The sequence below is a fragment of the Saccoglossus kowalevskii genome, chromosome 13 (assembly GCF_978046115.1).
Source record: "Saccoglossus kowalevskii chromosome 13, keSacKowa6.1, whole genome shotgun sequence".
NCBI classification, from domain to species: domain Eukaryota; kingdom Metazoa; phylum Hemichordata; class Enteropneusta; family Harrimaniidae; genus Saccoglossus; species Saccoglossus kowalevskii.
The window spans coordinates 37,067,121-37,082,339 of record NC_140653.1 but is presented as its reverse complement, the minus strand read 5'-3'; the positions used below and the strand labels follow the sequence as shown (position 1 = coordinate 37,082,339).

At 34.4% G+C, this 15,219-nt stretch overlaps 1 protein-coding gene across 1 annotated transcript; it reads left to right on the top strand.

Moving 5' to 3' along the window:
* Nucleotides 1-2,891: 2,891 nt before the first annotated feature.
* Nucleotides 2,892-14,349, top strand: LOC100367663 (RWD domain-containing protein 2B-like). The gene is made up of 2 exons (XM_002733359.4): nucleotides 2,892-3,520; nucleotides 13,447-14,349. Exons 1-2 carry the CDS (start codon nucleotides 3,323-3,325, stop codon nucleotides 14,140-14,142), a joined length of 894 nt encoding a protein of 297 aa, XP_002733405.1. The 5' UTR covers nucleotides 2,892-3,322; the 3' UTR covers nucleotides 14,143-14,349.
* The last annotated feature ends 870 nt before the right edge of the window (nucleotides 14,350-15,219 follow it).

The window sequence follows — 15,219 nt, the reverse complement described above, 5'->3', positions numbered from 1 at the left end:
CCTATCTCATGTGAGTGACACAATGGTAAGTACTCTAGTGAGTGACACAACATGCACCTATATCAAGTGAGTGACACAACATGCACCTATCTCATGTGAGTGACACAACATGCACCTATCTCATGTGAGTGACACAACATGCACCTATCTCATGTGAGTGGCACAATGGTAAGTACTCAAGTGAGTGACACAACATGCACCTATCTCAAGTGAGTGACACAACACGCACCTATCTCATGTGAGTGACACAATGGTAAGTACTCAAGTGAGTAACACAACATGCACCTATATCAAGTGAGTGACACAACATGCACCTATCTCATGTGAGTGACACAACATGCACCTATCTCATGTGAGTGACACAACATGCACCTATCTCATGTGAGTGACACAATGTTAAGTACTCAAGTGAGTGACACAACATGCACCTATCTCAAGTGAGTAACACAACATGCACCTATATCAAGTGAGTAACACAACATGCACCTATCTCAAGTGAGTAACACAACATGCACCTATATCAAGTGAGTAACACAACATGCACCTATATCAAGTGAGTAACACAACATGCACCTATATCAAGTGAATAACACAACATGCACCTATCTCAAGTGAGTAACACAACATGCACCTATCTCATGTGAGTGACACAATGGTAAGTACTCAAGTGAGTGACACAACATGCACCTATCTCAAGTGAGTAACACAACATGCACCTATATCAAGTGAGTAACACAACATGCACCTATCTCAAGTGAGTGACACAACATGCACCTATATCAAGTGAGTGACACAACATGCATCTATATCAAGTGAGTGACACAACATGCACCTATATCAAGTGAGTCTCAACGTGATAATAATGTGATCTGCAGTACTGAAGTTATAATACTCACAGAAAATAAGTTTGATTGTACATCAGTGATTTCCATGCAGTTGCCAACTTTGAAAGAAAGGTATTATACCGTAAACCATATTGGTTCATTGTCAAAGACAAATGTTTGGAGTCAGGTTGATCGAAATGGGACTAGTGTCATTCATGTTTGAGACAGTTCCGAAACATGTCTAGTTACAGTGACATACTTCAGATGTGTCCCATACATATTTAGGACACTTTATTAGCTCCACTGTCGACTTTGTCGAGCGGAGCTTATCATATGAGTGATTGTCCGTCGTCGTCCGTCGCCCGTCGTCCGTGTCAATGGTTTACTTTTTCGACTTCTTCTTGAAAACTACAAGCCTGAATGTTTTGATACTTGGTGTATATGTACCTTGGGTAGACCTCTCTCAGATTTGTTCATTTCATGATGATATCTTCAATTCTCTAATTTTGGTGAATATTTTTGTCATTTTTGGTAAAAAGTGATATTTTCAACTTCTTGTTAAAAAACGCAAGTCCAATTGCTTTGATATTACATATATAGGTACTACATGTGGACCTCTCTCAAATTTGTTCATTTCTTGATGATATCTTCAATTCTCTAATTTTGGTGAATATTTTTGTCACGTTTGGTAAAAAGTGATATTTTCGACTTCTTGTTAAAAACCACAATCATTTATGGTGAAAAATGATATTTTTGAATTCTTGTTGAAAACAGCAAGACCCATTGCTTTGATACTATACATATTGTTCATTTTCTAATGATATCTTCTGTTCTTTAATTAAAATGTGCATTGCTAACAGCGGAGCTATCTCTGCCGAGAGGCTGCTTATCTATTAGTTTGAAACTACCGTCGTATAATTTCGAACGACTGATGCAGACATTGCATTTTGAGACATGAATGTAGGCTTGCTACAAAAAACACACTGTAAGTACATGTTTGGATCTTGATTAAAACATTCCATTAAAATCTTTGTAAACATATCTGAAACATGTTTTAAACATATCCAAAATATAAACATGTTTCAGACACATTTCAAACATGAATACAATTAGTGGTCACAATGAACAAATACACTCTGACGTCAGTATGAAGACTCCTGACAAAATTTCCCAAATGAATTTTGTAGCAAAAGCCAAAACCCAATAAAATAACAAATGAAATAATGAAAATCATATTAATACATTGTAGACTGCATTAATCAAATAAATCTGATAATTAGAACATCAATGAGAACAGCACTCCCAAATGTGTTTGTATTCATTTCTATGTTGAACCTTTAAATCAAGTTGCTGCTGACAGGCATTGGTTGCTGACAATTTGGTATGATGATTGGCAGTTTAGTGGCAGAATATTATCATTATCTGAATCCCAATGTGCCAATGCTATCACAACATGTTTACTAAAAATCCAACTTCAGATCTGACAAAATCATGTTAGATATTGTGAGGCTTCATAGAATTATGCCCCACAGTGCACAGATATTCTTTTCGGGACATGTTTGAGACTAGTCATAATACAATAAAGCAAGAAAATTCTTATTTGCTATTTTGAAGAATGATAATTCATATTTTTTAATTTTAAGTGATACTGATAAGTTTATAAATATCAGAGAAGAAATGGTCCTTATGAATATTATACCTGACACTCTGAAATGAAATTTGTGTCTTCCACCAGCCAAATAATTTTATTGTCATTTCATTCTTCTTATATCATGCTTTCCAAAGTATGTTGTTTATGCAATAAATCTGTTGTTATATTACATGTTTACTAGTAGTACTTTGTCAATCTTAAACGTAAACTGTTTCAGATATACTAGTCAATGCAAATACCAAAAGCTGTACGCATAAACAAAATATTTGAAAATAGTTAACTGTGGTGGCGCTATTTGAGCACTTTGAGAGATTTTTAAGCTCGATAGGGAGTTCGCTTTGCCAGAACCCGGAAGTCACCGCGTGAACGTACGAAATCGTTTACGCGATCGAATAATAGGTGATTTTCCGTTCAACTGCGAGATCTCGCGAGATGCATGAAAGACGCGCGTCGAACGTCTGCCGCAAAAATCGAACGATTTGATTTTCAACTCGAATTTCTTTATTTCGTAGCTCACATCGACAAGCCGATCTTCGACAGAGGAATATTGATTCCGAATACCCACACTTAATCGAAATTGTCTATCATCAAATGTATACAGCACATTATTAAGCATGGAAATGCCCCCAAAATATTTTCGCGTTTATCGAATTCCACGCGATGTTTGACGCCACTACGACGCTATGACCTTTGTTTGTCCTGTTTTTATGTTCGATTTCACGCATAACGCGTGATTCTCGCAGTGTACGGAAAATGGTCTATTCCAACTGCGTCGTCATAGTCTGCATGGACGTTTTTACGTAATGAATTTGTAATTAACTTTTGTTAAGATAAGTTCCCATCTAAAATGGCTGATGCCTTCCTGCTGGGACTGCAGTTGTCCGAAGTAGAAATGCTGTCAAGTATGTTTCCAAAAGAAGAGGAATTCACTTTGGACAACCCTGCGATAGTTCACGAAGTCCGTGAATACGTTGAAGGACTGTCCAAAGGGGTACCCAGGCAGATTAGTTTCACGTTGAACACAGTCATAGAAGAACCATTTCAAGTAAGTTTCAACATTCGTCTACACTCTGATTTCAAATTTCTTTTTACCTTGCCCGTAAACATCAAAGATGGAAAGGTCACCTTATTCACCAGTATAAAGTCTTCCGTGAGTATGAACAACAGATGTCCTGTATGAAAATATCATGCAAAAATTGATAGAATATTTTGACTGTTTCTACTTGACCGATCACTGGTGATACACATTCAAAGATCACTGATCTCATTGAAAATATGCATTGTTGTATGTGTTCAATGAAGCAAATCATTTATCTTGTAATAATATCCTTGGTAATTATTTGTATCTCCCAAATCCCATGGGAATACTAGACTTGGTTTCAAAACAACTCATGGAGAGAGTTTTTGCACAGTCTGATACACATTTGCAAACCTAAAATCTTTACAGAAAACAAGATAAGCACTCCTATCAGCATGGATTGGGTGCCAAACTTTGATCAAGATCTGAAGCTAATAGAAAATCTGTTTTGTCCAAAGTTATTAAATCAAAAACAATACATAAAAAGCAAAACGTTGCATCCACATTTTGAAAAGAAAATTGTACTCAAAAATATGTATTCTGTATTTGACAAACAGTTCTACGTTGTCAACAAAACAGTCTTAATCCTGACTCAACTATAACTAGCGATGAGTGGCTAGATCATTTCAGCAAATTATATAACAATAATAACAGTAATGCTGATTTTAAGCAATCACTAAAATTATTAGAAGATACAAAATTATCTAACCATGAGTTAAAATATGTTATTTCATATAATGAAATTAAAAAGGCTATTAAAAATTTAAAAAACAAAAAATCAACAGCAGAAGACAGTATTTCAAATGAAATGTTAAAAACAAAAAATAGTCTGTTAATTCCATGTATACAAAAATTATTCAATTTTATTTTGGAGAGTGGCACGTATCCAACAAGTTGAAAATCCACCATCTTAGTACCAATACACAAATCAGGTGACAGATCAAACCCATCCAATTATAGAGCAATTGCTATATCCAGCTGTCTATCAAAATTATTCACATGCATTATGAATTGCAGATTGACAAACCACTTGGAGAAAAACAAATTAATGAATGAGGTACAATTTGGATTTCGGAAAAACAGGCACACAAGTGATGCAATTTTTCTTCTGAAGACAGCAGTGGAAAAAAAGAAACTGGTGCTAAATGTAAAAGAGTATACAGCTGTTTTGTAGACTTAAAAAAAGCATTTGACAGTGACACAAGAGATGCTTTATTTCTAAAATTACAAAAAACTGGCTTAAATGGCATTTTCTACAACATAATAAAATCAATGTACACTGATCAAGAATATAAAGTAAAGCTAAACAGTGGTATCACAAAGGGATTTCATCCAACAAGTGGTGTCAAACAAGGGTTGCAACATCTCACCAACGCTTTTTAACATTTTCATGAATGACCTCCCTGGTATATTCGGTGAGAATGTAGATAAACCAATCATGATTGACACTTTTCCCCTAAATTGCATTCAGTATGCGGATGACCTGGCAATTATTTCGGAGTCCGCGGACGGTCTACAAAACTGTCTGAACAAACTAAATGATTATTGTACAAAATGGTACCTAAATGTTAATGTTAGAAAAACTAAAGTGATGATATTTAACAACAGTAATCGTTTAATAAAAAATATGAATTTCAAAATAAATAATGAAGAGATAACATCTGTTAAGGAGTTTTGTTATTTAGGAACCATTTTCACACCAAATGGTAAATTTATAATAAATCAGTCAAACCTAAAAAATAAAGCTATGAAAGCTTTATTTAGTATACGTCACACTATACTAAATCATAAAATGATCTCTACAAAACTAAGCCTTAAACTTTTTGATCAACTCATCTCTCCAATTTTGTTATATGGGTCAGAGATTTGGGCCAATGAAATTACAAATGAAAACAATTACTTGGAGCAAGCATTCAACCACTTTTACCGGTTTATTTTAGGTGTTAGTAAAGTAACACCATTGATTGGCATAAGAGGCGAAATTAGTAGGATTCCTATAAGGATTAAGGCAACTTTATCGCTAATTAAATATTGGCAAAGATTGTCATTGTTACCTGAAAATCATATTCTAAAAAGTGCACTTAAAGAAACAGTGTCCTCAAACTCAAGCTGGATAAAACATGTTAAAACAATTCTTGGACATGCTGACTTATCTGAAGTAAATAAAATATATAAAAAGGGAAACATCGCTGAATTAACAAAATTGTTGGAAGAAAAATTAAAAAAATAAATATATACAAACATGGTATCAGCAACTTAGTCATGTCCCAAAAAACGGAAAATCAAGAAAACAAACGAAGAACGTATAATTTGTAAAAATGGAATATGAATTTGAAGGATATTTAACAGAAATTCAGGACTTCAATTTGAGAAGAATGGTTACCAAGTTGAATTGGAAATTGAATTGGGCAGGAGAAAATTTCCAAGAATTGAGTCAAACTACAGATTGTGTAAAAAATGCAACACAGGTACTGTAGTAGATGAAAAACATTTCATCCTTGACTGTTGCTTCTTCACTTAAGAAAGAAATACCCTCTTAGAAGACTGTAAATTAGAAATGTGCAGTACAACTAACCAAAATTTAATATTCACTTGCATCATAAATAGTAGTACTGCACTTGCAAAATACTTAAAAAATACAATTTATAAAACCTAATTGTAATACGTATTTTATATATACCCGTTGTTTTGTTTGTAATTTTGAAACTTTTGTTGTTTTTGTTTATTTGTGTTTGTTTTTTCTGATCTGTATCATTACCATACAGCACCCACTGATGGTGCAGTTGTGTAATAAAGTTATTCATATTAGAACAGAATAATAGAGCTTTTATAATAATAATTTGAAAATACACTTTCAAAAAACAAAGATTGCAGTGTTTGAAGATGTAGATTCTCAGGAGGCAAAAGTACTGTTGACTTCTCTCTCACTGGACACCAACTAACTATTTAAGTTGATTTGCATTACAAAGCAGAGCGTTCAACACAATATAGGGCATTTTTTTTTTTACTTTTCAAATAATACAGTAGTCACACGTTAAATATAAAAAGGCAGTTCATACATGTATTTGTCTCAGTGAATTATTTATTTTCGACAGACACCTGTAGGTATGGTACAATTATATTAATATGAATTTTACCATACCTTCCCCCTTTACTAAACCTAAGCTTCGCAAATATTTCTACGTCAAGTCACAGGATATTTAAATTAAACTTGAATTAAAACGCAATTCTATCATGAATTGCATAGTAATTGAGTTTATTTAAACTTGATTTAAAACATGTTTCAATCCAAACATAACGCAACTATATTAAAAGTTAATCCAATGTCTGTTATGTGTGTTATCCACAAGTGTGAAGACAGCGCTTGGTTCGATTCATGTATAATTCACGTTCGATTGATGTACTCTTCGCGTTCAATTGACGTACGTTTCATGTACAAATTGAAATATCCATAATTCACACAAAAGTTTATACAGCATATTTTGTGTAGGAAAAATGGGGATCAACCTATTTCTTTTGGAGAAAATCATGGTTATAAATAGTCTACAGTCTCGCTCACATCAGAAGTCACGTGGGCTCACACAAGTATAAAATAGCTCTACAAACAGACGAGAAACACATAAATATGTTTAAAAGAAAAAGAAACTTATGTAGTCTCAAATTATCACCACTCAATTTAAAAAAATAAATACAATTTTTGAGTCTGGAGAAACTTGGCACCACCACATCCAGCTATTTTTTTTTTCCATTATGCATGTGTACTTATTTATTCAGAAAAAAAATCGCACATATGAGTGAATCTTAAAGAACCATAGTCAACTTCTGACAATATATAAAGAAATAAACTGCGATATATTAAATAAAAAAACAAAAGAAAAAAAACAAAGACGTTGATGTTTTTTTATAATTATTGTCCTTTGACCTTCCGCGCATTCGTAGACGCATCAAGGAACTGTTATGCACACTATGAAAGTATTTATAACCTTGATTTCCACAGAAAATACTAAATTGATCTCTGTTTTTTCAGATCAAAAATTAGCTGAAATCGCCATATATCAACATTTGAGTGAATTATAGGTATTTCAATGGACGTTTCAATCGTACGGAATAGAATGCCAATCGTACGTGAATCAAATGCGTATCGAACCGAACGATGTGTTGTAATTGAGTTTAATTAAACTCCAATTAAAACTCAACCCGATGCAGGATCGAGTTCGAGTTCATATTGCAACTATATTAAAAGTTAATCCAATGTGTGGCGTTACAACTACGGTAAGACCTGTATGCGTACGTCTGTGTATGGGTCACATTTCATAGGACAATACATAGACCTGGTAGGTTTTGGGTTAATATTCATGCATATTAATTACCTAATTTGAATAATTAGTTAATAATTAGCTTTTGCTCATATTTCAGGTATTAATCATTACATTCCAATGAAACTTGTTACACTGATGCTCTAGGACTATGCACAGAGGTGATTAGTTTTGGATTAAAATCTGTGCATATTAATTACCTAATTATCCAATTAAAATTTTTCAATGACGGTCGGTGACATTGTGCAGACTCAATTAGTTTTACATTAAAATCAGTGCATAATAATTACATGATTTACATAATAATTACATGATTTACATAATAATTACTCGGTTTTCATCAATATTTCAAGTACTTATTATTTCAATAAATCTTGATATTTACGAGGGGCGTTCAATAAGTAATGCCCCTGACCCACTTCCAGTTGTCTGATCTAGATGAAATTTTGCATGTGTAACGATTTACATTTCTATGGGTCATGTTGCAAAAAACAGCGCTGAACTAATTGTGGTTTCTGATTTACAGATGTTTGAACTGAGTTATGTGTGAAATGGAGCCAGTTGAGTGTCGCGCAGTGATCCAGTTTTTGACTCCCATGTGCGAAGCACAAAAAGGGAGTCTTTGCAGTTAGTGTGTCTGTCTGTGTGTCTGTCTGTGTGTCTGTCTGTCTGTCTGTCTGTGTGTGTGTGTGTGTGTGTGTGTGTGTGTGTCCCAACGATATCTCAAGAACCAATGTTCGGATTTCAATGAAACTTAGTTTTGATTAGTTTTTGGTTGACATCCATGAATATTAATGAGCTCATCTGCATAATAATATGTGAATTTTATTTAACTTGGTAAGAATGTTACTAATGATTGGCTGCTGTTGTATTTTACATTTTAATTAAAATTTAGCATTTTTTATGTATTTTTTTATTATTTTTTTAAAAATTTTGTTCTGCCCAATTGCATGAATACAACTAATAGGAATCGGTGAGTGGACTAATTTGCATATTGATGCGCATGCATATTCTATTTTTTCTGACCAGCAATTAATGATGGTGTCAGCCATTTTGTTATTTCCAGTGTGTTGTACAAAAACGAAGCAAGCGCTCAGGAGATGAAATGTATCAGTTTACATTATGAAAAGGTCTAAGAAATTACATGTATGATTTTTTATTATCGTATAAGTAAATAAATAAATAATTGAACAAATGTATAACCTCAATGACTGTGAAACGAATTTCTGTGCAAGCTAGTTTACATTCACGTATGGTGTACAATTACATTCAAGCCACGGAACATTGAACCCTGTGTGAGCCTTGTCAAGAAAATAATGAATGTGAGATTCATCATCGCCAAAACCATGGCAGTGTTGAAGATATGAAAATGGTTGGTAGGTTCGATTTCATGGTAAAATGTTGTGTAAATTCGTTGTACTTGTGAATCCTGATTTATCACCGTATTATTGAACGCGAGAACAAATATGGTGACCTCCAGCATCAATGTAGTTGTATCAAGTCGCTGTCGTAAGGAGATATTTCCTTTGTATTGCTTACTAACATTGTATTCTACTTGTTTCCTTTATTTTCCTTTACACATTTGGAAACTTGCATGGTGCACTTTCACCCCCAAATTACGAAGCTATCAAGTCGATTAGTAGATATAGGATGTCTATGTGTGTTGATGACTACTGCGTTGTGTAAGGGCTTCTCGTACGTAAAATGGGGCACATTCCCAGTAAAAATATCTATTTACACAGAGCTGACAAAATTCGCGTACATGTGTAAATATATGTTGGGATTTGGAGAAAAAAAACTCGTAAAACTTACCGAATTTACCGTGACAGCAGTGATCAATTTTGGTGCCGATTGTTGGTGGACTGATCAGCATGTCGGATTATTTCTGAGAACGTTCTTCGTGTGGGAAATCACAAAATCATTAGCACTAAGTAAGCTGGTTTACCTTATTTTTGTGTAGAGTACCCTGTACAAATGACATGACATGCGATGATGACCAAATCAATTTGACAATCGGTGTCTCATTTGTTCACCGCCCCTCAACACGGTGATTTGTTATGACGGTGATTTGTTATGAGGAGTATTCTTTCCCAGCCCTTTTCGTCGGAAATTACGAATTCATTGGCTCTAATATATCCTAGTTTACCTTTGTTGTTTCATCCGATTATTCTGTACATTGATTTGACCTAGCAAAGGAAACAATCAGTGTCTGGCTTTGTGATATTTACACTATTGCAACACTTTATGTGGGCCCCCAGCGTGGGCCTCGTGTTTCACTATTTTTTTCATTGAATATTACACGGCACAATATCCCTCAAATCGGAAGGCACATTTATTGCTCGAGTTACTGTTCCTATTAAGTTAAGCCATGGAGCAAAAAAGAAAATATGGTTAAGCTGAATACCATGCTTCATGTGAAATGTATAGACCGTGATGTCGGCATTAACTACTGGATGCACAGTGGAAACCACTGGGGCAACGCCACGCTGACCGGCGTCTCCTGCCTGGTAAAAAAAAACATGCAGGACGGGCTGCAGGGTTTTCAGCCGTCGTAGATGTTTTCGAAACAAAAATTAGCGAATAGGTTTTGTTTCGAGCCACTTAAAATGTCCTGTGTGTATTTTTGGTTGGTACTCTTTGCGTGCAACGTGCCCCAGATACATGTAGTGTCAATTTATACGCAGTAACAAATGAGACGCGTTGGGGATTACTTTGAATTTTACGTACCGAGAAGTACGCCTGCCTTAAATTATTAATATTTGTTATGGTACTGAGCTGTACGATGGTTGTAATTTTACCATGTCGATTTTCAGGATATACGAGCCAATCGAAAAGACTGTGATGCCTTCCTTATTAATATACGTAACTGAAAATAAATAAATACATGTATAATATTTATTGACACACATATTGATATTAAGATAGTGGTTTGAATTTTAGATATTTAGATTGTGATTGTTTGTCAGAAATTTACATAGTTGTTCTTGCTACTTTACGTTTTCCGTGTTAACTAAATTTCTAAAATAGTTTATTTTGGGCATTTATTTGTTTACTATTTTCGTTGCATTTCATTTTCCCCAATGTTTTATGAATTATTTCAGTTTTCTTTTTAATGTTTCAATTTTGTGTAGACTTTTTATGCATATTTTTAAGTTGGCTTATTATAGGTATACGATGTCTATGTGTAGATGACTACTGGTGGCTCCTTATTTAATAGATTATTCATAATTTGTTTATCATTTTCAAATATTCCCAAATATTACATCATGATCCCTATTCCCTCAGCACACGGGAGTTCTTTCTAAGCTTTCTTTGATTGTATATGAAAGGACACACACCAAAGGAGACTTTGGATAAAATAAAAGAAACTTATGGTGATGATGCCCCATCATATGAACTCAAACATGGTCGGAAGTCCGTGGAAACAGCTCCCAGACCTGGTCGTCCCTCTTCTGCCATTGATGAGGTATCTGTCCGTCAAGTTGAGGCAGCCAATTTAGAAGATCAGCGCATTACTGTTCGCCAAATAGCCCAAGAGGTCAAGATTAATACTGGGTCTGTGGAAACTATCATTCATGACCATTTGCATAAGGTGTCTGCTCGAGGATGAATTTAGAGATGTGCCAAGAAGATGAGTCAAAGTTTTTCGAAAGGCGGGGCAAGATCAGCAAATGTATCCTCCTCCTGCAGGACATTGCTCGGTGTCCAGAGCTGCATCAAATGATGGGAGAAATACATAACTCTGGGTGGTTCCTATGTATAGAAAGACTAATAACTGTGCCAAGTTTCATTAATCTCCTGCTATGGGAAATGGGTCAGGGGTATTACTTATTGAATGCCCCTTGTATATATTCGTTGACAATGCAACGGTCTAATTAGTTTTGGGTTCATATATATTCATAATAATTACCTAATTTGCATAATAATTTACTATTCAGCTTTCTGCCAATTTCTTTAGGGTTAATTATCACATTATAATGAAACTTGTGCGCTCTAGAACAATACATGGACTATGCATAATAATTCATTTGGCTCACTGGGGTAATCAACAGACATGATTCGTTTTATGTTGAAAAATACGCATATTGATTATCTATTAATCATTATTAGCCCAGGTGCTCTGGAATTAGACTGAAAACAACAGATGTAAAATCAATGTATTTGTGACTCCTGTGTGCGAAGCACACAATGTCAGTCTTTGCAGTTAGCCTGTGTGTATGGGTGTCTGTGTGTGTGTGTGTGCTATATGTTTCGATGACCAAAATACACAATATATACCAACTTCCGAGGACATACACACCTTCCAAGGACCATTTCCATAGTCCTCAGAAAACATAATTTATATTAATAGTTAATTCGATTATTACTACGTTTTGCGTAGCTTAGGTTTAGTATCGGGGGAAGGTATGGTGCAGTTTATATTAATATTAATATAATTGTACCATATCTTCCCCCCTATTTTTGATGAAACTTGGTGCATACTGTATATGCTCTGGGCCAATGCGCAGGTTTGATTAGATTTTGCTAAAAATCCATGCATATTAATTAATCATCACATTTCAATGAAACTTAAATAGATACATAGGACAATGCACAGACAGATATGGGTAATATTAATAACCTAATTTGCATAATTAATTTTCAGCTTTGGATATTTCAAGTACTATTACTTCATTACTTTTCAATGAAACTTGGTACATAGATGCTTAATTTTAATGTGTCTTCAATACTCTCTTTTTCTAAGCTTTCTTTGATTTGTAAGTATTATAAATTTCCATAATGTGGATCACATTGTTTAAACGTTGTGAATCTCAAGTAGACTGTCGACAGTCCTCGGGCCTAATGTAATTATGTTTTCGAGACAATCGAACGCCAAAGGCGTTTTATGGGAAATGCGAATCATTTCACGCGAGGGACTTCAGTCCCAAAAGACTGTCCCCGTCTGCGGGTTTCTAGTTGATATGAATAATTCATAGTTGATGCTGACGTCACGAAATAAATTATATTAACATAATGTATGCTAATTTATTCTAAATCTGGTAAGAAATCTTACCAGTGAATTGCAGCGCAGGACAGTTGATCGTGCCTAACGGCACTCCATACTTCCTGTCCTGGCATTCGCAATTTAAATTTATACACAATATTCATTAATAATAACAGATTAATATTAGGTATGACCGACTGTCGACAATCTACATCTCAAGTAGCAGACAAATATTAGTTGCCAAGCTTCTTGTTTGAAAGGCAAATCTTAAATTTTGAATTAATTTTAATGTGTCTCCACTACTCCCAGCGCATGGGACATTGAATGTCTGTGTTCTATACACTATATTCACACTGCTTCTAGTTTTATTTCATATTTATTTACTAGTATTTCATATATAGATGGTATAAACTTGACTTTGTTTATTCTAATGAACATGTATCCTTGTCCTGTATGATAATGAAATGATATAAACTGTGTAGAATCTGTCAAGTCTTCTTGTTAACTCAATGTCCAAATAATTCTCAGAACCACTGTAATTGTTGATGCACACTTTAAGTATTAATGTAGTATCTTTTTATCATCCATTTCAGAACGCAAACATTGCACTGATATGCAGCCTTCCACATGACTACCCCAACACTACTCCAGAAGTGTTTGTGAGGTCATCACAATTCAGTCGACAATACCAAAAACAAATCAACATAGATCTGAATAGATTCCTGTCAAGTCTGGAAAGAGGAGAGCTATGTATTGCAGAAACACTGCAATGGCTGCAGGACAATGCAAAAAAATATATCACTATACAGTTAGGTGAAGACAATCTACAAGATAAGTCGAGTAAATGTAACGATTTGAAATTCACTCGGCTTTGGATACATAGTCATCATATTTATAATAAAATCAAACGCAAAGACATTATTGAATGGGCGCAAGAACTTGGACTTAGTGGCTTTAGCATGCCAGGAAAACCAGGTGTCATCTGTGTTGAAGGTTACAGCAGTTTCTGTGAGGAATTTTGGAAACGTTTACGTCATCTCAACTGGAAAAAAATTACTATGCGACACAAAGAGGACATTGCCATGAAAACTAGTGACTCTGAATCTGAATTCGGAAAACTGAAGTTTTTTGAGAATTTTGAAGAAAAGAACTTTGATGCACATTCATTTGGTCATGGTCGAGACTATCACATGGATCTGGGTCTATTTTATCAATTTTTGGAACAACATAATTGTGGCTATATGTTTAAAATTTTACTTGGAGTGGATGGGAAAGTTTCAAAATCATAAAAGGTTATGAGACAACAACGGTAAATTCAGTATCAGTCTTCATGTATTCTACTTATTTATGCACCTCTGAATTTGAAATCTATTCTTGAGTCAACACATGAAATGTACAAATACATCCTTGTTTACAACTACAGGAATTTGACCTGGGTCTTCAGGGTTAAGTTTATTCTACTGTGTATATTTCATAAAATAAAACATGTCTTGGTAGATTTTTGACTCCCATGTGCGAAGCACAAAATGGGAGTCTTTGCAGTTAGTGTGTCTGTATGTGTGTGTGTGTGTGTGTGTGTGTATGTGTGTATGTGTGTCCGACTGTTCCACTGCTATCTCAAGAACCATACATCGGTTTTTGATGAAACTTGGTGCATAGATGCTCTGGGCCAATGCGCAGATTTGATTAGGTTTTGGTAAAAATCCATGCTCGTTAATTACCTAATTTGCATGATAATTAGCTAATTTTTAGCTGTTATGTGACTGTTCCACTGATATCTAAAGAACCACTCATTGGATTTTGATGAAACTTGGTACATAGATGCTCTGAACTAATGCTAGGTTTTGATTAGTTTTTGGTAATAATCCGTGGATACTAATTACCTAATTTGCATAATGATTAGTCAATTTTCGGTTTTTCCACTGATATCTCAAGTACTAATCATCACATATCAATGAATGTTTATACATGGATGCTGTAGGACAATAGACAGACCTGGATAATTGTGGGTTAAAATCTGTACATATTAATTACCCAATTTGCATAATTAAACAATTTTAAGCTTTCACACTGATATCTAAAGTACTAATTTCCATTTTAATGAAACTTAGTACAAAGATGCTCTAGGACAATGTACAAACCTAATTAGGGGTAAAACTCTGTTCATATTATTTCTCTAATTAGCATAATAATTCATAATCTTTTGGTTCTAATCACATTTCAATTAAACTTGGTACATAGAGTTTTTGTTACATTGCGTAGACCTCATTAGTTTTACAATCAAATCTGTTCATGTTAACTTTCTGATTTGCATAATTAGTTTTCAGCTAAGTAATTTCAAATTATATTTAATGTGTCTCGAATAC

What these genes read in the sequence shown, in the direction of transcription:
- LOC100367663 (XM_002733359.4), top strand. Translation starts at nt 3,323, where the DNA reads ATGGCTGATGCCTTCCTGCTGGGACTGCAGTTGTCCGAAGTAGAAATG. An exon ending in TCATAGAAGAACCATTTCAA is followed by an intron (nt 3,521 to 13,446) that starts GTAAGTTTCAAC and finishes CATCCATTTCAG; the next exon opens with AACGCAAACATTGCACTGAT.